Source organism: Trematomus bernacchii, unplaced genomic scaffold, assembly GCF_902827165.1.
Source record: "Trematomus bernacchii unplaced genomic scaffold, fTreBer1.1, whole genome shotgun sequence".
Taxonomy (NCBI): Eukaryota; Metazoa; Chordata; class Actinopteri; order Perciformes; family Nototheniidae; genus Trematomus; species Trematomus bernacchii.
The window spans coordinates 17695441-17715976 of NW_022987720.1; the positions used below are offsets into that span (position 1 = coordinate 17695441).

The 20536-nt window shown below is 40.2% G+C and overlaps 3 protein-coding genes across 9 annotated transcripts; 2 read left to right on the plus strand and 1 right to left on the minus strand.

Moving 5' to 3' along the window:
* The first annotated feature begins 3758 nt into the window (after positions 1 to 3758).
* epn3a (epsin 3a) lies at positions 3759 to 15293 on the plus strand. Of its 6 annotated transcripts, none has more exons than XM_034142626.1 (12): positions 3759 to 3854; positions 3983 to 4071; positions 6496 to 7227; positions 9294 to 9412; positions 9883 to 9960; positions 10411 to 10500; positions 11415 to 11498; positions 11787 to 11916; positions 12460 to 12615; positions 12729 to 12806; positions 12893 to 13129; positions 14195 to 14490. In XM_034142626.1, exons 3-12 carry the CDS (start codon positions 6636 to 6638, stop codon positions 14488 to 14490), a joined length of 1860 nt encoding a protein of 619 aa, XP_033998517.1. In that variant the 5' UTR covers positions 3759 to 3854; positions 3983 to 4071; positions 6496 to 6635. The 6 variants fall into 6 exon arrangements, with proteins under 6 accessions (XP_033998517.1, XP_033998516.1, XP_033998521.1 ...); XM_034142627.1 differs by having other exon boundaries at positions 3831 to 3854; positions 3962 to 4071; XM_034142625.1 differs by having other exon boundaries at positions 3791 to 4071.
* arl16 (ADP-ribosylation factor-like 16) lies at positions 15211 to 17281 on the minus strand. 2 transcript variants are annotated; one of them, XM_034142633.1, is made up of 5 exons: positions 17110 to 17281; positions 16577 to 16632; positions 16441 to 16482; positions 16166 to 16281; positions 15211 to 15993 (listed from the first exon to the last, which is right to left on the minus strand). In XM_034142633.1, the coding sequence occupies exons 1-5, from the start codon at positions 17183 to 17185 to the stop codon at positions 15828 to 15830; spliced, it is 456 nt and encodes a 151-aa protein (XP_033998524.1). In that variant the 5' UTR covers positions 17186 to 17281; the 3' UTR covers positions 15211 to 15827. The 2 variants fall into 2 exon arrangements, with proteins under 2 accessions (XP_033998524.1, XP_033998523.1); XM_034142632.1 differs by having other exon boundaries at positions 16366 to 16482; positions 17110 to 17275.
* A 104-nt stretch (positions 17282 to 17385) lies between these two features.
* On the plus strand, positions 17386 to 19823 carry fn3krp (fructosamine 3 kinase related protein). Its single transcript, XM_034142631.1, has 6 exons — positions 17386 to 17624; positions 17847 to 17998; positions 18438 to 18529; positions 18685 to 18767; positions 18885 to 19007; positions 19118 to 19823. The coding sequence occupies exons 1-6, from the start codon at positions 17484 to 17486 to the stop codon at positions 19454 to 19456; spliced, it is 930 nt and encodes a 309-aa protein (XP_033998522.1). The 5' UTR covers positions 17386 to 17483; the 3' UTR covers positions 19457 to 19823.
* Positions 19824 to 20536: the final 713 nt, after the last annotated feature.

Below are 20536 nucleotides of genomic sequence, written 5' to 3' on the forward strand. Positions count from 1 at the left end.
CCCCTGTTGCCATGGACACTGGATGTGAGAGCATTATATAGACTTGTTTTCTTCCTCTCTGTTTACAATGCTGCCAGGATTTCAATTAACATTTAGTATGTTTTCCAGTTCATTTGTGACCTGTCACTTTTTAGTATTTGACTATGTTCATATTACCCTCACACTTTTTGTTTGTTGCATAAGCCTATCAAAAAGATGTGCCTATACGTAACCTGACATAGCTGTGAATCTGGGATTGCATTATTTGTGAGGCTGTCATGAACAGTACTTGCAAACCTTGCATTTTTCTGAAGTGATCACAACGCTCTCAGTATCAAGACTTGAGAAACAGCTCACTATCTGCTCTAGAACTCATATGCCTCGTTATGCAATCGGATGTTTTTTTCCTTCTATATAAGGGTTTGGAAAATAGCAAGAGATATCACTTTAAGGGCATAAAGATTTACCTTTGCTTTATAGTCAATAATATATATGCATTTATATATATTTAAGAGTGAAGGTTTAGTCGTGATACGGCTGAAGAACACGTTCCTCCCCGACTTTAAAGTACTGAATATTTGAGCTGTACTTGGCAGTAAACCAAGAAGCCAGAACATATTATATAAATGCAGCTTTTTTACATTTAACCAGCCCTTTTACAAACCAAGGCCACTCTGTAAGAACACTTCACATAATAGGTTTGTATCTGCTAAACCTGAAGAGGATTGGATAATTCACTTACAGTACAGAAAGGAAAAGACTGATTGCAGAATGCAATCTCTACATCATACAAAAATAGATCCCATGTCGTGATGGGAAACATAATAGAGAATTGCTCACCTCTATATCTCTTGGAGTACTGATGAACTCTCCTTAAAACAATTGTATATGTAGACTCTGTACGTAAAACCTTAACTTTATTTGATTTAAAGGGGACCTATCATGCAAAATGCACTTTTGTACGTCTTTTATACATGAATATGTGTCCCCGGTGTTCCAGGAAACTCACCAAGTGTCAGAAAACACAACCCTCTCTATTTTCCTCCATACCCAAATCTCTAAAAAAGGGGCTGCAACGGATCTGATAAAAACTGATCCAGATTTGAACACTGTCCTGACAGGACAGTGGCGCTACAGCTATTGGGCCAACTCCACCAATCAGGAGGAGACAGCCACGGCCATTGCCGTTCGAAAGCGCTGGAGACGCTGTAGTACATATGCCAGGCCTGTAGATGGTGCTGTTCTCACAGAATCAGCCCTTGCAAAAACAGAGCTAACATTTTTCAAAATGAGCAAAATGAGGCATGGCTAAAATGCATCATCTGTTTGGTATTTTGAAAAAAAAAAAGTATAAATATGCCTTATATAGGTATGGTCCTACACTATATTATTCAAATATAGCATGATAGGTCCACTTTAAGTTTGTGATAAACTTGAATATCCTACATATTGATTATATTAAGGTCAGAAGAAAATAAAAAAATACTCAAACATGCAGAAATAATTGTAATATTTCGTTGTACGCTGATGGGAACCCTAACAATAAGAAAGGAAACCTAATATCAACAAAACACAAGGGTTAATCCTCCCTACCGTTGCTATAATTTCCCTTGCTGAACACTCTTAGTCACTACAACGTCCTGCCTGTAGATTTCATTTGTAATCACACTTACAGACGCTGTTACATACTCGATCGCACCATGGGTACACGTATAAATATAGAAACCACTGTCACATATTCTACTATGTTCGTATTTATAGAAATAATTGGAACACGTCATCAACCTATCAGATTGACACTTACTGTATCATCTGAACAGACCGTCTGTTTGTTTCCAGGGCCAGGCAGATTCCTTTTTCACCTGACTGCTTTACTCTTGTATTTTTGTTTGTTTGGTGCTTTTAAACACCATGCAAATGTGGTAGAAAATATTTTCTTCTAATTATTTAGCAAGGCTTTATTGTCTAATGGATAAGTTGTTTGGCAGAAAATTAGTAAGGTTTAATTTGCATAATAAACTATATATTTTTGTCATTTTTAAGCCAATTAATCAGTGGGGTAACATTCTTATGATAGTAAACTAAATATCTTCTGTTATATTGCATTTTTCTGTTTATTTTATTCTGGTTTTTAGATGTTGGTCAGGCAAGAAATATATATTTAAATGTGTTAAACTGGGCTTTAGGGGAATTCTTTTTGGCCTTTTCTACTATTTTCTGACATTTGATATACTTAATATTCAGAAAATAATTGTCAGACATAATGATTATGAATAGTATCATAGGATGCTGCATTACAAAACTCCTACTGAATATGAATCTTTACTCAAGGTTATTTCATTTGTTTTGAATTAATTAATTGATGCACATTTCTTATGAAATGATAGGGGGCCAGCTGATATGTCATGAACCTGGGGCCCTAGGTATTCTTTACTGATGTTCTCATCACAGAACCAAAAAAAAACTGCATAACCCACATGAAAATAAAACACAAAACCACTAGAGGACAGCAAAGAGAGGTAGATTCCATACAGTGAAGTTTTAGAAACATGATCCTTCAGTGGACAGAAAGTCATCACAAGCACTAATGTTGGTTTTAGGCACATACACACAAACACACAAGTCAGATTTCCTCTCCTGTGTGACATCACTGGCATGCAGTAGCAGGCTGGTGTTATTTATCAGTTGTTTCTCCTCCCCCTCTGTTTTCCCAAGCCTCGCCTGCATGTCCCCCCTGCGCTGACCTCATCAGGCCTTTGTTGGGAAACAAAGAGTGTTCAGGCATCTGTTTTCAGGAGAAATAAAGACATAGGGTGCCAGGCAGAGGAGGAGGGCCTGGAGGAGGTATATGAAGTTGGCTCCACCGACCGATCAATGAGAGTCACATAAAAATCAAACAGGAGCTGCAACAAGACATATGCTCTCACACAACACACTTATTTGAAACACTTTCTGAGAACTAGAACAATCCTGTTTGAGAGGTTTCACTGCTTTATGCATTTTTAAATTCTCTAAACGTTGCCCTTGTGTTGACTCCAAGAGTTGTGCTTTGTGGTTTCAAGGTGGAGCTGGTATTTCCTGTATATCCTGCTCACAGTCAACCAGCCCACTGCTCTCTGCTTCTCCCCCAGTTAGCTAATCATTACCCCCTCGACGTCATGATACTTCTCTCATAGAGACAGAGATTACTTAGTAGAGACAGAGATTACTTAGCACTTTTTGACTGATGTAAGCCAGGGTAAACACAACAAAAATTTGGGTGTTGTATAATGCATACACGTTCCATTAGCTCCAATGAATAAGTAAAGAGCAGAGATGCAATGAGGAAGTTGCTGAAAAGGAAATGCGGTCTGTTGTTGTATCCCTCTGGGATGTTCACTCACTCTTAACAGCATAGCTCTATGGGAAATAAAAGGGTTTGTAGTATTCACTTATAGATTTGGGCCCATCTGGTCACAGTGGTTTTTATCTCCCATATCCTATATGTTTTGGGTACTTCCTTTAATACATTAATATTTAGCAGTATTTTTTTTGATCTGCTGAAATCCTGCCTTATATAGGATAACTATTATTTTTTTAATTATTTAGGATAGGGTATTATCAGATTTAACCTGTGTGTCTCCATTTACACCTCACAGTCTGTCATTATGTTAAGCTGTGTGTAGTTCTTCAGTGATCACCTGCTCCACTGAGCTAAGGTGCTTTTTCATCAGGCAGTGAAGGGGTTAAGTCTGACTCTGCATTCACCGAGCAGGCCTCCCTCCCTCCCTCCCTCCCTTTCTCTTCTCTCCCTATCCATCCATTTTTACTGTGTGTGTGTTTTTTAGGGGAGGGCTGTGACATCTGCAAGTCTGGATTGGGATATACACTCACAAGTAAGTTTGATAACAAAACAGCACTACCGGGTTTAGTTTTGCATTCATTTTGAGCACACACGTCTTCCATCTGCTTTGAATAGGTGACCTTTCTTTTTTAACTATAGTTTAATTGTTCTACCCGAAAGCTACGGGATATGTCGAGAGACGGAGGCGTTTCTTTTTCCACCCAAAGCCTCCCTAAGTTGGGACCCCACTGACGCGCTTTGACATGAAGGTAAGAGGGAAAGTGGACGCAGAGGGGATCGGGGTCGTGTTCTTGTTATTCTGTCGAAGTTCCAACTTTTTTAACTCCCGAACATAGCTGAGTCACGGTCACTTTCACCTAGCCGATCATATCATTTGACGCAACGTGCACTATAATGGCTCCACTCGTCCTACTTTGGGACAAAAAGGACACGAGTGAAATCGAGACCCGTATTTTCATCCAGCGGTTTTTGTGTTTTTCCAAACATCTGTAAGACATAACAAACACACCTGGGAGGGCATGTAGGCCTGGTTCGGGAACAGTTTGATTCCCAAAAGTATGATGAAATATGTTAGGAATTGATGGGCTCACTTTAAACTTTGCTTGATTTTTTTTTTAACTGGAGAATGTGCTTTACAAAAGTATACAGTCTCCATAGGTGGAATCAGACAAAGTAAATACTTTACTCCAGTATGTAACCATGTCAAGGTCACAAGTTACACTCAAGCTGCTGGAGAAATATTCGTTTTTTTATGAAAGATAGGATGACTGATAGGAGTATAATGTGTGTGTAGTGGTGGTGAGGGAGTGGTGCTTCCCTTATCTACCTACTATTAGCAGGGGGAATGTAAGTAAGTACATTAACTCAATAAGGCTTCTGCAATTTTCAGGTACTTTTACTTAAATTGAGTATTTCCATCGAATGGTACTGTGTACTTCTACTCCACTACATTTTAAAGTGAAATATTGTACTTTAAATTCCAACTAAAATATAATATATTACACATTATTACACATTAAGCTACCCAACTGTATCAAAGCCAAAAAAACACCAGCTCCAGTCCAATGTCGAGGGCAATGTGATAGTGCTGTACAAGCAATATTGTATATCAATAACTGTAAAACAATACTATATTATACTGTAGCTATATTTAGATTTAACATGTATAATTTTACTATTGGTACTTAACATAGTATGATGCTTATTCATTTACACTGGGGCATTACTACTACTTGTTATTAAGGTACAACATCTGACTACTTCTTTCATCACTGCCTTTTAGTCCAACTGAAGTGATAGTGATGTGTCAGACATTAGTTTATCTATATTATGTCTGTAAGAACAGCTTTCATGGAGGCCTCCAGATTGTGTTAGAAATCTAGTCAAAGAAGCAGTTTAATTGTCACACTTGCATTAAACCTCCACGCTCAGTTCCTCTTTGATTTAAAGGCATTACTGGAAGAGAACATTTGAAACTGTTATCTTTTCCTCTCCAGCCAAGTGACCCCAGGGATCAGGAGATAATGGGACTGAAAGGCGAGCATTGGTCACCTCTTGAGATTTAACCTGTGGTCCGCTGAGCCACAAGCATTTTCTTTCTTACTACCACTCTCCAATCTATTTACAGCACTCTCATGATATGACTGATAATGCAGGCCACCCAAGTGCTGTCACCTTTTATTCATAGCATGCCCACAGCATGTTGAGGTTTATAAAGAGTTGAACACTAAGGTTTTTAGTGAAAACATTTTGTGACAATATCAACATGGCTGTATTTTACATCGGTTATGAATCTGTTTTGTCATAGGGATGGATATCGACCATTTTAAAGCATATCTCTCATCTCAGGCTTCGTAACAGTCTGGAAATACTTACTCATGACACAGCACTTTACTTCTAAGTAAAGGGGATTGATTATTTGTGTTTATGCATTTCACTTCCAAGTTAAATAGATAAGACAGACGTTTGAGTTAAACCTTTTCAACTGACTCACTGCCCCGCCTTTGTGAGGAAAAGCAGTCCAATGTCCAGGACAATGTGATATGCATTCAAATAGATATGACTATTGATGTAAAATAAAAGTAAAAAACAGCAAAGTAATTATGTTTTTCTGGTGGATTACTGTGTGGATATGTGTGTAGTAGTTACATGTTTGTCAGTCTTTGAATGCTTCGAAGCCCTACTGCTGCTGTGATGATGTAATCAGGTCAGAAAAATAGTGGAGGTGGAGCGCCCACCCCTCCCGTTTTTTTTGCTTAAAGGTAAAACACAGATATCTACAGTGACAGGTTAGGTTGAAGTCCCTTTGTCTGAAACTAATGTTTGCTTTATTTTGAGAAATTGATTTTTAGAATAGCTCTTTCAAGCTACTCATTGCTTATGAACAGTGCTGGGTATGTACTCACCAAGTTGTTTCAGGGGAAACTGAGCCCAGGTGTTGTGTTTCACATTGCTGGAAGGTGCTGGGTGGTTTCTCTCTCCTTCCAAACACAATTACTGAGTGAAACAATGTGTAAGAGTTCAGCTCTAGCCAGCAGTGATGTTTGTAACTCAAGCAAAAGGAGTAACTGAAGAAGATTGTTGTGTGTGTTTGTGTTATCTGTGAAAAAGTTCTCTATATAAATATTTGACATTCGAATATTAATGTAAATATATATTTTTTCTTTCCTCAGGAACACACTTGTGGACATCACTGAAATAAAGGAGTTCTGCTTCATTGCGTTTCTCCACTGAACAGATTTCTAACAAAAGCAGTGGGCTGGCCTGCTGTTAGACTATTTTATTCCCCCACCTGTGAAACGCTACTGCCATCATGCAGACCTCATCACTGCGCCGCCAGGTGAAAAACATGGTCAACAACTTCACAGAGGCTGAGGTCAAGGTACGGGAGGCCACCTCCAACGATCCCTGGGGTCCTCCCAGCTCGCTTATGTCTGAAATCTCAGACCTGACCTTTAATGTAGTGGCTTTTCAGGAGGTTATGGGTATGATCTGGAAGCGGCTTAACGACCACGGTAAAAACTGGCGCCACGTATATAAGGCAATGACCCTGCTGGACTACCTGATCAAATCAGGCTCCGAGCGTGTGGCCAAAGAGTGCCGCGAGAACATTTACACCATCCAGACACTAAGAGACTTCCAGTTCATAGATAGAGATGGACGGGACCAGGGTGTTAATGTCCGGGAGAAGGCCAAGCAACTAGTGACTCTGCTGAAGGATGATGAAAAGCTGAAGAAGGAGAGGAGCCAAGCACTGAAGACTAAGACACGCATGGCCGGGGCCAGCAGTAGCTTAGGCTCCGGATCGATTCCTCCTCCGTACCCGGGACGTCGCACAAGCCAGCCAGCAGGGGCCTATGCGGAGGAGGCTGGCAGGTGCCGAGGCTCACCATCCTCATTTCACTGTGAGTAACATTGATAACTATGAATGATAACTTTTGTTTTTGGCATGTGATCTGTCATTTGTCAGGAATGCACCCATGACAGGTCAAAGTTAATCAGATAAAAGTAAATGTAACCTTATAAATGATGAAGGCAGAAGAAAGAAAAGATTAAAAGCATTCCTCGCCTAGGTTTTCCATTTGATCCCAACAAAAAAGCCATTTTATAGATACACTGTCAGTTAATGTGGTGTTTATATGAGCTTTATTAAAATAGGATTTCTACTTTTAAATTAACTAGGGTAAAAAAAAAACTGCAATTTGGTCTGCCTAGACATTTAAATGAAAATCAATATATTCTTTAAAAAAATGTATATATAAAAAGACTTGTAAATGATGACACAGCAATGGACATTTTAAAACATAGGTGTATCTTTAAGATGGTGATGTGATTGATGTTTTCACACTATTATGGATTGTCTGTCATTACATTGATCCATTCATCCAGATCAAGGGATCAAGTTTTTGAGATCTCAACATCAATGAATTCTCACTTGTCGTTTCTCAATGGGTTGGACGCTATTTTAATACCAGCAACTCCTTCCAACATATAAGCTCTGATGAGTATTTCATTTCTTTTTTGTCCTCCATTATTTCAGTTTTGCTCGACACTGATGGTAGGACAACTGCATTCCTTTCATTCTCCTGTTTACAGCAATGTCAGCTAAACTGGATTTACAAAAGAGAGGAGGCCCTGTTTGTGCATGTCTCAATCAAATGCGAAAACACAACTGGATACCATGTTTACAGAACTGTACGATCTGTCTGCTACGGTAGAGATGTTGGTTAGGTGGCTAGAATATAGGACCAAAGTGATTCCTCAGTGAGGGTGTAGGGGTTAGTGTGATGTCATTGACTTGTATAACATATTTTGAAAAAGCATTGTGTGGCCTTTGTAGGTGTGGTATGCCTGCTGTGCACTATATACTTTGGCATTTGTCTGTGTGGTTTATGGTGTTTATTCAAAGGTGTTAGTCAGTAGCAGAGCTGTGGCTTCAACAGAACAATCTGAGGCCTGTTTCATGGTGTAAACAGAGAAATGCCCTCAGATGGTTTCTGTTTCATCTCCTCTAATCCCTCAAAACTCCAATATATTTCTTACGTGAAACAAGTTTCTTGCATATTTTTTGTAGACGAGGGTGTGCCAGTGGAAACATGTGGTAGAAACAGTTACCAGGTGTAATGTTACAATAGAAGCAGTGTTTGTAGTAAACAGAAGAAACATATACTTCTAAGTTTAAAATCATCAGACACTCTGACAGTCAAAGCAAATATTTGAAATGAGTAGTTTTTTATTCAGAAAGGAATGCTTTCAGAAAAACCCTTACATTTGTGATCGTAATGCATGCGTGCCCACTTGTCTGCTGCTGTAATTCCAACTCTCTTTTTTTGTTTTTGCAATTTTGTCGTTTTGCCCTGGATGATTTTACGTTTTAAGATTTTAGAGGGAGGATAGTGGTGGATCTCTTTTAGATTTCAGGAACCCGTCATGGTGGTATACTGATGGCTTGGGTGGCGGGCAAGAGGTTGGCAGCAGCTAATTGCCAGCAAGCATTCCAGCTCACAATGGGATATTGAGGGGCAGCACAGTGGAAATGATTGGTTTCTGAGACCTGACTTTGCCAACGTGTGGCCAGCTTCCCTCTTTTAGCCCCATGACCCACAGCCTGATGCCCAGACTGGTCTACTGCCGGCCCCCCTGGCCAGTCCCCTCCTCCAAACCTGGACATGCGTCCTGGATCCCACCCAAAGGATTCAGGGTAATAAGGTGGGCCCCACTCCAACCCGTCCATTCCTTTGCCCCTCCACCACCCTAACTCTCCACACAGGCGCCCCATTGTTCTTGGTGCAGGCAGAGTTAGGCAGGCCGTGGCAAGCAATGCCAGCAAAGGCCCTAAACAACGGGCAGTGGAATCAAATTAACATTCAAAAACAGTGTCAGCCTAAAGGGTTCCTTCTTTGTTTTCCTGTTTATTTTCATCTGTTAATGTTTCTGTTCACACCCGTCTTCTCTGCCTCTGTCCCTGTAGCCTCGTCTTCCTCTCCTCGACTTGCTCCAGAAATGGAGCAGGCTCTGCCATCAACCAGTGGAGAGGAGGAGCTGCAGCTGCAGCTGGCCCTGGCTATGAGCCGAGAAGAAAGTGAAAAGGTACCTCTAACTAAGATATCAGACACACACACTGAGGACACACAAACCTCTCATCCCTACTGCACACTACAAGTGCCTGTCTCTACTAGGCCGCCATTTCACAGAAACCTTTAACAGAAAGTGATCTCATCAATTCTGTCTCTGATGTGGTCAATAATGGCTCTTTGACAAATCCGTGTGAGCAATGCTTTGGAGCGAGGAAACTGTGAGTGAGGAGCCAGACAGGATGTGTGCATTGATCCACTCCTACAGCCTGTCCTCGTCTCCATGGCAAGGACAGTCGTTGCCCACTGTGACTCCTGCTCTGCTTCTATGGGAATTTGTTGTAGTGCACAGCAGTTTCTGTGATACTTCTCTGATCTGAATCACCTTAAATCGTTAGATTTCTTTAAGAATCATTCAAGCAAAATCAAGCTTTTACCTTTCCCTTTGAAAAAGTCTTCCTCCTAATCCTTCCTGCTTGACCCTAGCCGCCTCCTACAGTGGATATTGATGAACAGACCCAGCTCCAGATTGCTATGACTCTCAGCAAGGAGGAGACCAAGAAGGTACAAGTATGCTGGGATATAGGATGACTCTTCCTTTGCATCCTTTGCTCTGAAGCACACTAAAAACCAACCTCACGATAGAGTCTCAGCCCTTTTGAGAAAAACGACTGCATGCACTACTCACTCTCCTTTCTACATCTGGCTTCACTTAACCATGAACAGGAAAAATACATGTATTTTTTTGTTTACAGCGACTAATCAGACGAGGCTTCATCCTTCTGTTCAACTAACCATTATATCTCTCCTCTTAGTTCAGTAGTATGAGATCATGCCAAACACTTTCCTGGTGTGGCATCAGTGAAGGGCAGAAGGTTGGACCCTTTTACTCTGCCGGACTGGGACACCTTTATAATTGCATGCAATGTATTGTCTGTTTTTCCAAGCATTATTTACCCTTTTGTTGACCAAATACTAATTGTAATTTCCTCCCTGGTCCCCCTCCCCACCCAGCCAGTCAAACCTGCACCTGTGGCACAGGAAATGGATGAAGAATCCCAGCTTCAGTTAGCCCTGAGCCTGAGCAAGGAGGAGCACCAGCAGGTAGGGTTTGTTGTTGTCACTGGGGGGGGGGGGGGGGGCAGGCAAACACTTTTTATTTTTGGAGATGCTGAGATTTCAACTTACATTCTCATGTCACTGTTTCCTGTGGCAACAAACAGTAAATGATGATGGGTCTTTGGATCCAACTTTTTGTTTTTGAAGTTCTTTTCAATTATTGTTGTAGTCATTGCTTGTTTCATAGTTTATCAGCTTTTCTAGACCAAAATAACTGTAAGCAACTTCACAGTTAGGGAACCTTTCTGGCTCTCCTAACCAACCACAGCTGGGTGAATGAAACGGTCACTTATCGTGTGACTCTGGGAAAAGTCCCCACATAGATCAAGTTTGAAATACTACACATGCAAGTGCTTTTATTGGTGAACCATTGGCTCAATGACCATTGTGTTACTTGATAGACTTTTTTTTCAAATGGAAATCTTCAAGATTATCACCTTGAATTAAATAATGTGATCCTACCTTTCATTTTAGGTTACAGATTAGGGAATCATCCTCCATGTTTTATTGTTTTCTCTAATAATTATCAACCACTTTAAAACGGCAAACTTGCTTCTTTCTTATCACTGTTGTTTTATCTGGTGTAACTTCTCTCCTCCTATCTCACTCTCTCAGTCCTTTTCCTCCCTTGTTTCCTCTATGCCACAATAGAGCTGCTCTGTTAGAAATCGGAGTGATATCTCTCTTCTGTTTGACCTCAGAATTTGGTTGGTTTGTGCCCATCGCACTCATCTATATCTGGGTCATATGTTACCCAGAAGAAAAAAAAAACAAGCTGGCTTTGGAGCTAGTGAGCATGGGTTGAGTCATAAATACACTATGAAGTGACAAATTACAATATGGGAATTTTGCCGGAAGCTGTCATGCCCAAAGGCGACCATGTGTCTTTCTGTTGACAGGAGCAGCTCAGTCGCCAAGGAGATGAGTTGACGCTCAAGAAAGCTCTGGAGGAAAGCAAACATGAGATGGATTCTAAAGGCGGGGTATGAAATATTGGGGTATGGAATATCTCAATGGGGGTGGTGAAATACAACCATACATTGTAGTTTAGTGTTTTTCTCATGCTTCGAGGACTAAAATAAAATTACAAATTATATTGACTTATGATAATGATTAGGTGCTTGATTATTTGGTGGAATCATGTTTTAAATCTCCAGAATAACATTACAGTTTAAAAAAAATTAAATTCAACTTTTTCATTGAGGATTTGATAACCGTCTGAGAGTAGAAGCAATATACTAAATTGACCCTGTTTTTCTTGTTTTTGTCAGACTGCCTTCATGGACCTTGTAGATGTTTTCGCATTGCCCTCAGCTCAGCCTCCTCGTGACCACCGATGGAATAATGCCCCCCCCCAGGCAGCTGCTCCTCATGAGATAAGGGATCCCTGGGACACAATGGGTGAGACTTGAGTTAGCTTACCATGACTAAAGAAGGAGAGTTCAAAGGATAAGTTGGTATATTATTCACTTTGAATTGTCGCGTGCTGAAAAGTGCTATATACATAAACTTGCCTTGCCTTGCCTTGCCTATATTTTATAAAAGTAACTTTTTATCATATTTAAAGGAACTGTTACCGTATCCTTCCATATTGTGATGAGATATATAATCAGAACAGGAGGTGGCAGAGAAACCAGAATTAGTTTTTTTACTTATTATTTCTCTAATCCCCCTGTCAGGGAAATGTGACAGTTAGAGCAAATATGAAGAAATATATTCCTTTAAAAGTATCCAACTGAACCTTTGAGCCCAAGTTGTGTAGTAAATAATAGTCAGAAACATTTGTTGCCTTATTTCAGGTGTTCTTTATCAAAATGGATAATGCAGTGTTGGAATGAAACCCCCCCATTCTTCATATTTACGGCACAACACGTTCTGCCTTTAGTTCATGCTAAAACAGAAGACTCTCTCTCTCTCTCATTCACCTCTCTGTTACTAAAAAAGGCAGCACCAACATCCCGAGGGTAGATCCTCCCTGGATGGCACCGCCAACTTCCAACAGCCCCCCTCCACCATGGGAGCCCACAGTCGACCCCTGGGATGACCCTCAGAGCCACCTGAAGGCCCCCGGCCAAGAATGGGCCTTCCCTCCCAGCACAGGTAATATAAGCTCCCATGCAGCTCAGCCGAAAAATAAATAGGAGATGCACCATAGATATTTACAAAGACATATTTAAAATAATATAATGAAATGTATGTGGGTATGTTTCTAGCCTCCTCTCGAATGGATGCATTCTCAGCACACATGGGAGCTACAAGGGACCCCGGTGCTCGACCTGGAAGCCCCTCAGGTAAACAGTGAATTATTTTACTGTTTTGTGGTTCTGTGCATCCCACACATTTGCAATGTAAGAACTTAATATTTTTTCGCTTTTAGATGGCGATCTGTTTGATGAGGCCATGGATGGAGGCCAGGTGAACTTGAATGGGCGAGGAGAGGGCAGTCCTGAGCTTTTTGACCTGTCACGTCTTGGAGAAAGCTTGGCTGCCCCCAGCCCTCGTTCATGCAGGACACCTGAGGCCTTCCTGGGCCCCACAGCAGCTTCCTTGGTGAACCTGGACGCCTTGATCCCAGTAAACCCCCCAGCCAAGATCATGAACCCCTTCCTATCAGGTAATATCTGTACTATTGGCTGAAGATACAATACTATTTTTGTTTTACAAGGGAAAGACCAGGGAAGTCAAGAGACTTTAATAGCTGAAACTCTAGCTTTAAATCAGTTCTGTGTAGACTGATCTATTAAAATGTTATTTTTCTCACATTCATGCAGAATCTAGAGTAAAATGTAATTCTTCATGTATTATATTGGGGCTGTGTTTGATAGTAGCACAACCATATCAATTAGTGATGTGTCGGTCGCGAACGAGCCGGCTCAAAGTAAACGACGGGAGCCGGCTCGCGCCCGCGAACAAGACATTTTTTTTTTGTAATGATCTCCGCGCTACGGGTGCTCCTTGAATGCATGCAGTGACATGTAATATCCAAGGATTAGAGACTGTTGGATGCTGCTGTTTTGAGCATTGCAATATATTTATTAGGCTCAGCAAAGATTTGTTGTCAGTTTGTATAGGTGTTGCTATTTGCTTTTTTATAGCGTGGTTCTACAATCAGAGAGTTACAAGGGTCTGTAAATGCAATGAAAACAATTGGCCACAGCAAATCATTTATATTAAAAATGTAATTTTTACTTTTGAATACTTCAGTACAAAGGATGTATTGAATAATGTAAGTGATATATATGTACACATGTAAATCATTAGTCAAAACAGGGCTACATTTGATTGAATTATAAAAGGTATATTTTGCAGATAAACCTATTCACCCCGCCCCCTTAAAAAAAACGGCTCTTTTGAACGGCTCTCGCAAAGGAACGGAGCCATAAGATCCGGCTCCCTTCAAAGAGCCATAATTCCCATCACTAATATCAATGATCCATTTACAAACTCTCGCACAACTCTTGCAGTATAATCACAGTCTAATTCACTTGGTTTGCTCACAACTCACCAAACACATGGTCCTTAAACCATTCTGTATGAAACTGACTTGCACATACGAGTAGTGTGCCTGGGCATGTGTGTGATTGTTAATGCAGAAGTGTTGAGAATATGAAAATATTTGTGGGGGAAGTATTCCTTTGGGGCAAACTTAATAGTTTTATGTTGTTTTCTTTCTGTCTAGGACTGAGTGCTCCTTCACCCAACAATCCATTCCAAACTGAGCAGCCCAAACTAACTCTGAATCAATTGGGCTCTGGCTCGATATCTTCGGCGCCTCAGGGCACTTCCCTTCCATACAGTGCCTCCTTGCCCCTGCCAATGAGCCACCAGCCTACTAGCCTCCCTATGTCCCTCACTCACCCCACCCAGCCAGGTTTCGGCCTGCCGGGGACCCTCCCTGAGCCCTTGTTGCCCTTCTCTTCAGGAAGCACCGACGGATCACAGGCTGCACAGAGCAGCCAGAACCCTTTCTTATGAGGACCAACTAAACTGGAAATATAATCTATGAAAAAGGGGAACGCTATTAGATTTTGCTCTTGAAATATAATTCTAATCAAAGACTGAACTTCAGCCCCAAGGACTTGTATGACTTCTTAGTCGTTTTTATAATGTGTTATAATGTAGTTACCCTTAGATTGATGCAAGCTGGTTCGACTCTTCTCTGCAACGATCTGTCCTGCTACTCTTGTCATGATTGCATTAGTAGGGTATATACAATTGATAACACCTTTTTTATTAGAAACCGTTAGTGTCATGTTAACCTTCTTTAACCTTTTGCGAATTCAATTTAGACAAAACATACACAAAAGCATAGTTTGTTAATTGTTCACTTAGCCACAATTACCAGGCAAATTGACTATGGCTTTAGAAGAAGGCAACACGTCTTCTGCTCACTACTTCTGCTGTCATAGGCACATAGAATTTATTTTATTCCTGTGAAGAGACAAGAGAGTTGTATGGATTGTGGATTTCTGTTGGCGCCAGAACTGATGAAAAACATCAGTGTGTACATTATTATACTCTAGTGAAATTAATTGCTGGGCTTAACTGAATGAAATTATAGTTTTGGAGGACTGGAAGTGCTTCAAAATTCACAATAAGCAAGGAAACATGAGAAAAATGTAATAATTAAGAGTTTAATTAATTGCTTGTGATCCACTGAATCATCAAATATAAGGGTGTAATTGCAACACTGCGTCATTCTTTAGTTGGTTTTATTATTTTGTATGTTCTAATTTTTCTGTGATATCAATGCATTATAATGAAATTATGAAATCTCAGCTAGTTGTGGTTCCAGTATTTGTTAACTTTATGCCCCCTGCTGGTAGTGACTAATTGCCACTATGCTTCATCACTTACAGAAATCACTGACAAGCCAAGCTCTTCTAGCAATTCAAATGTAATTGTAAGAGACTATTTTGTTTGAATATAAAACAAGTCTTTACTTAGACATGAGAATCGAACTGCAGTTAGTCATACATTCCAGCAGTATACCAGTATAACAACTACTAACTGTAGGTAAGATCTACAGTATTATTTGGTTTAACAAGAGTTATGGTACTTAATAATCACAACAACATCCTGCCATAATATCACTAATATATCTCCTTTCCCATTCACACTGTTGAACAGTAGCCATATGTATATGGAACCAAAGATACAGCACCAGTTCATCAGTTTAACACATCATTAAGTCCATCCAAACTGTGTGTTCATTGTCTTTGCACACAGATATTTCAGACATATCTTGCCAAAAAGCTAGATCAAGTCCTGTGGGAGGAGCATCTTTTCATAAGGAAAAAACATATGATATTTCACTTGACTATGATGGACTCCAGCCAGCTCAGCACCTCCTGAAGTCCCTGTCCAGACCGGGCACTGAGTTCCTGTGTTGTGATCGGCTGAGTAGCAGATGCAATGATGTCATCCATTCTGAACAGCGACTTTATCTCCACGAGACTCATAGTGCAGGGCATGTCCCTGGACAAGGGTAAAAATAACAAATAAAATGAGAAAATACACAATGGCACAAACAAACCCCACCAAGAGACGGAATTAAGATAATGGATACATATTGTGTTCCTTCTGCTGACACTGACAACTTACAGCTATGGCAAGTACATTTAGTGAACAATGTGTGTGTGAATGTCACCTCTTGTTGAATAGAATAAGCACAGAGGCATTGTGCAAAGGCTCAGCAGAGAGAACTGACAGCAGCTGGATACAGGAGGCGGATATCTGAGCAATGTTGGCTGAGTCCACCATGAACTATGAGAAAGCCAAAAAACAAAACAAATAATGCGACCAGTCTTTTGTCAACTGTTGCAAATTAACACAGTCAAAATAACATACAATTACAGATGAGCAGTCTTTGAAGTAACTCGGCCATATAGGACCCATGCAGCCTCCCAGTTCTCTCAATGTCACCTTCTTCTTTTTCAGTTTCAGGTCTGTCAGGTTGGTTCCTACCTGTGGAGGTTACAAAAAAATGAGGGCATTACATGGATGGCCTTGTCTCATAAAAACTGCGAATATATTAAAACTACCTTTCAATAACACTTACTGTAGGCAGGGTAGAAGGAGGTTCGCCCAGTTCCTCCAATCCATGCAAACTGAGCTGTAAACTAAATATGTCATGGAAGATATCCACTGGTGATAACCATCAGCTTTAGAGAAAGCAACTTATTTCGATATCATATTTAAACAGTTTATGATATATCATACGACATGTTTGATCCGTTATAAAAGGCACAGTTTGTACTAATCGTTTTGATACATGTGCATGTTATTTAAATACAGTGTGACAGTATCGTGTCATGTATTTGCTCAAATCCAGTCTACAAATATTGTTTTGCAACTAAATGTGTACTTTTCCGGTGCAAGATTAGATATTAGGCCACATCCAATAATTATCTACAAAACGCTTGTATAGTTTATGGATTACTTACTCTGTAACTTGCCTAGAATTAATAACGTTACACCAGCTCATCAAGCTAAATTAGTCTACGTTAGCTAGATAAACCAGTTAACTTTAATTGTTATTTTCCACCTTTTCTCAAATGTAGTTCAAAACATTCTACTGTGCACAAAGGATATTTTGTAGACGTTTCAGCAACAATGTTTTCCCGACGCCAGTTGCTCCAAGAAGCAGACAAATGTCATTGCTGTTCATTTCTGTTCAGGAGCATACCGAAGCTAATGCTAGCATGTAGTCGTTATAGCTTCACTTGCCACCAAGGCAATACTCACGTGGCCGTCATTCGTTGCTGTGATAGGACGAAATATGAATGAGTCACTTCTGTCTGTTTTTCTGATTGGTGACCATTCCACTACGGAAGAAAAAATATCACCGTCCCCGGAAGCTGTCAAAAACCTGGTCAAAACGCCCCCCTAACTTCGGGCCCTGCAAGTGCAGTTTGTTGTTAGCATTAGCAACACTTTATCCTGTCAAATTGGTGGCAATAATAACCATGGAAGCTAAATTAAAGAAAGAGCTGGGGACAGCCATGCTGAAGTCAACGGGTCACTCGGGAGGTGGATGTATCAGCGAGGGCCAGAGTTATGATACTGACAATGGGAGAGTGTTTGTGAAGATCAATCACAAGAAAGAGGTATGTGATTATCATTGTTTTATATTTGAATTAAATATACTGACTTGTATTCAGTTGGTACGTTCTCAGTAGATAGAGCCTCTTAAAGCTAGACAGACTGCCACTAAACTTTATGCACACATTGTGAAATTATTAAGACTACAATAATTATGTATCATGCTAAATAATGTTTAGATCTGTGCTACTGGACTTGTCACCAGCCTAAACTCATTTTTTATTTAGGCCAAATTGATGTTCGATGGGGAGATGGCCAGTTTGGAAGCAATTTTAAAGACAGAAACTGTCAAAGTCCCCAAGCCTGTGAAGGTGATTGAGCTTGACACAGGAGGATGTGCATTTGTGATGGAACATCTGGACATGAGAGGTCTCACCAAGTAAGAGCTACCTCCGACAATGTGTTTGGTACTTTATCAGTAAAATAGAGGGCAAAATGAAAATGTATATCTGTGGCATTTAATTGGTAAAGGGGACCAGTATAAAAATACTAACTCTAGGTAAGATATACAGTATTATTTGGTTTAACAAGTGTTATAGTACTTAATAATCATAGCATCCTGACATGATATCACTAATATATCTCCTTTCCCATTCACACTGTTGAACAGTAGCCATATTTATATGGAACCAAAGATACAGCACCAGTTCATCAGTTCAACACATCATTAAGTCCATCCAAACTGTGTGTACATTGTCTTTGCACACAGACATTTCTGACATATCTTGCCAAAAAGCTAGATCATCATGAAAATATAGCCGTAAATGTATCTTTTTTTTTTAAACAATACTTTACTTATTTCCAAACGCAATGTTTAGGTACTCAAAGGACCTAGGCGAGCAGCTGGCAGAGCTGCATGTTCACAACAAGAGACAGTTGGACAAATTAAATAAAGAGCAGCAGACAGTGGGTAATTCAACTTAACATCACCTTCATACATTCAAAAAATACACATCCACAGTAAAATCAATCATCCTTTTTCCATTACTACACTGAATAACAGTTGCTTCTCAAAATATGATGCTATTTTAATGCGGATTGTATAATGTATTTTACTGTACACAGGAAAAGGAGCTGGACAAATGGAGGTTGCTGTGGTTGACACATTTGGCTTCAGTTTACCTACATGCTGTGGATATCTACCGCAGGTAAAAAATACAAATCTGTCAAAACGAAACTGTCTTGTAATCTCTAATATCTATGTGTAGTACATTTATGTGCTGTTTAAGTGTTACTGCATGTATTGTTTCCCCTTATGTCTACAGGAAAATGAGTGGCAGGATGACTGGGTGATGTTTTACTCCCAGCAAAGGCTGCAGCACCAGCTTAACATGGTGGAGAAATCCTATGGAGACAGACAGGCCAGTGAACTATGGGCCAAGCTACAGGTGCACCTCCACTTTGACCCCATCAAGAACAAAATATATTGTATACATGTCCCTATGTTTGTATCAATGATTTGACAGTGCAACTTACATATTGTGTCTGTTATTTACAGCTGAAGATCCCTCAGTTTTTCACAGATGTGGAGATTGTCCCTGCTTTCCTCCATGGAGACTTATGGGGAGGCAACGTGGCACAGTGTGGAGAAGACCCAGTTATCTTTGACCCAGCCTCCTTCTATGGTCATTCAGAATATGAGCTGGGTATTGCCGGGATGTTTGGTGGCTTTGACAGCTCTTTTTACTCTGCTTACCATGAAAAGATTCCTAAAGCACCAGGTTTTGCAAAGAGAAACCAGCTTTACCAACTCTTCCACTATCTGAATCACTGGAACCACTTTGGTGGGGGATACAGAGGCTCTGCAATAAGTATTATGAAGGACCTTCTGAAATAACTGCATTAACAATAACTTGTAGAAAACTTTAGTGTTAAACTCACACTGGTCCCTCTACTGTATTTCGACAGATGCACATTTTAAGAGAGCTTGTATGGCTAAGTGTTGAGACATACATTATATTCAAACAATGCAATGTTTATATTGTGTGTAGACAATACAGAACCAACAACACAAAACAATTCTGCTTTGCCTGCTACACCTACAGTACCAGTCTGCTTCCAAAATATGACAAACAGAATTCACATCTTCTAATTATCTTACATTGTATGTTTGAACAAGAATATACTGTATACTTTAAAGCAGGGGTCACCAACCTTTTTTAGGGTGAGGGCTACTTTTAAAAAATAAAACAAGTCGGGGGCTACTTTTACTCCTCTTTTCTTTTCTTTTTTTGCAGTGTATATATTTAGCACATTTTAACATTATGATATTCTGACCTTTAACCTTTGTTTGCTGTTTGGGTCTGTGGTACCCGTTTTCAGTGTTTACTAAAAGAACATGTATGCAATCTAATTATTTTAACCTGCTTTATTTGGGGGTGGACGGGCCTCACCTCCTCCAGGGGGGTCCTCACCTCCTCTAGGGGGGTCGGGGGGCATGCACCCCCAGGAAGATTATTTTTTAATGTTGAAGTGAAATGCATCAATCTGGAGCACTTTGAGCACAACATGAATTGATGGATACAGCTCTCAACACTCAGATGAAAGAGAGCTGTATACTTTTCAATAATCCAAACATCTTTAGAATATGATCACAACCAATAACAAATCATTTAAACTGGTTTATTCTTATCTTATGTTACCTAGCATTTTTTCTTTTTATGTATGCTTATTTTACTGATCACTTCCCTTTCAAACTGTTTTTTGATTTTTTGTACTGTCCTAGTACACATTGGAATGATTTCTTACTTTATCTATATTAAATAGATAAAGGTATGCTCTCCCTAGCTCTCTCTCTCTCCCTCCCCCCCCAGCTCTCTCTCTCTCTCTCTCTCCCCCTCTCTCTCCCCCTCTCCCTCCCTCCCTCCCTCCCTAGCTCTCTCGCTCGCTCTCTCTCTGTCTCGCTCGCTCACAGAGG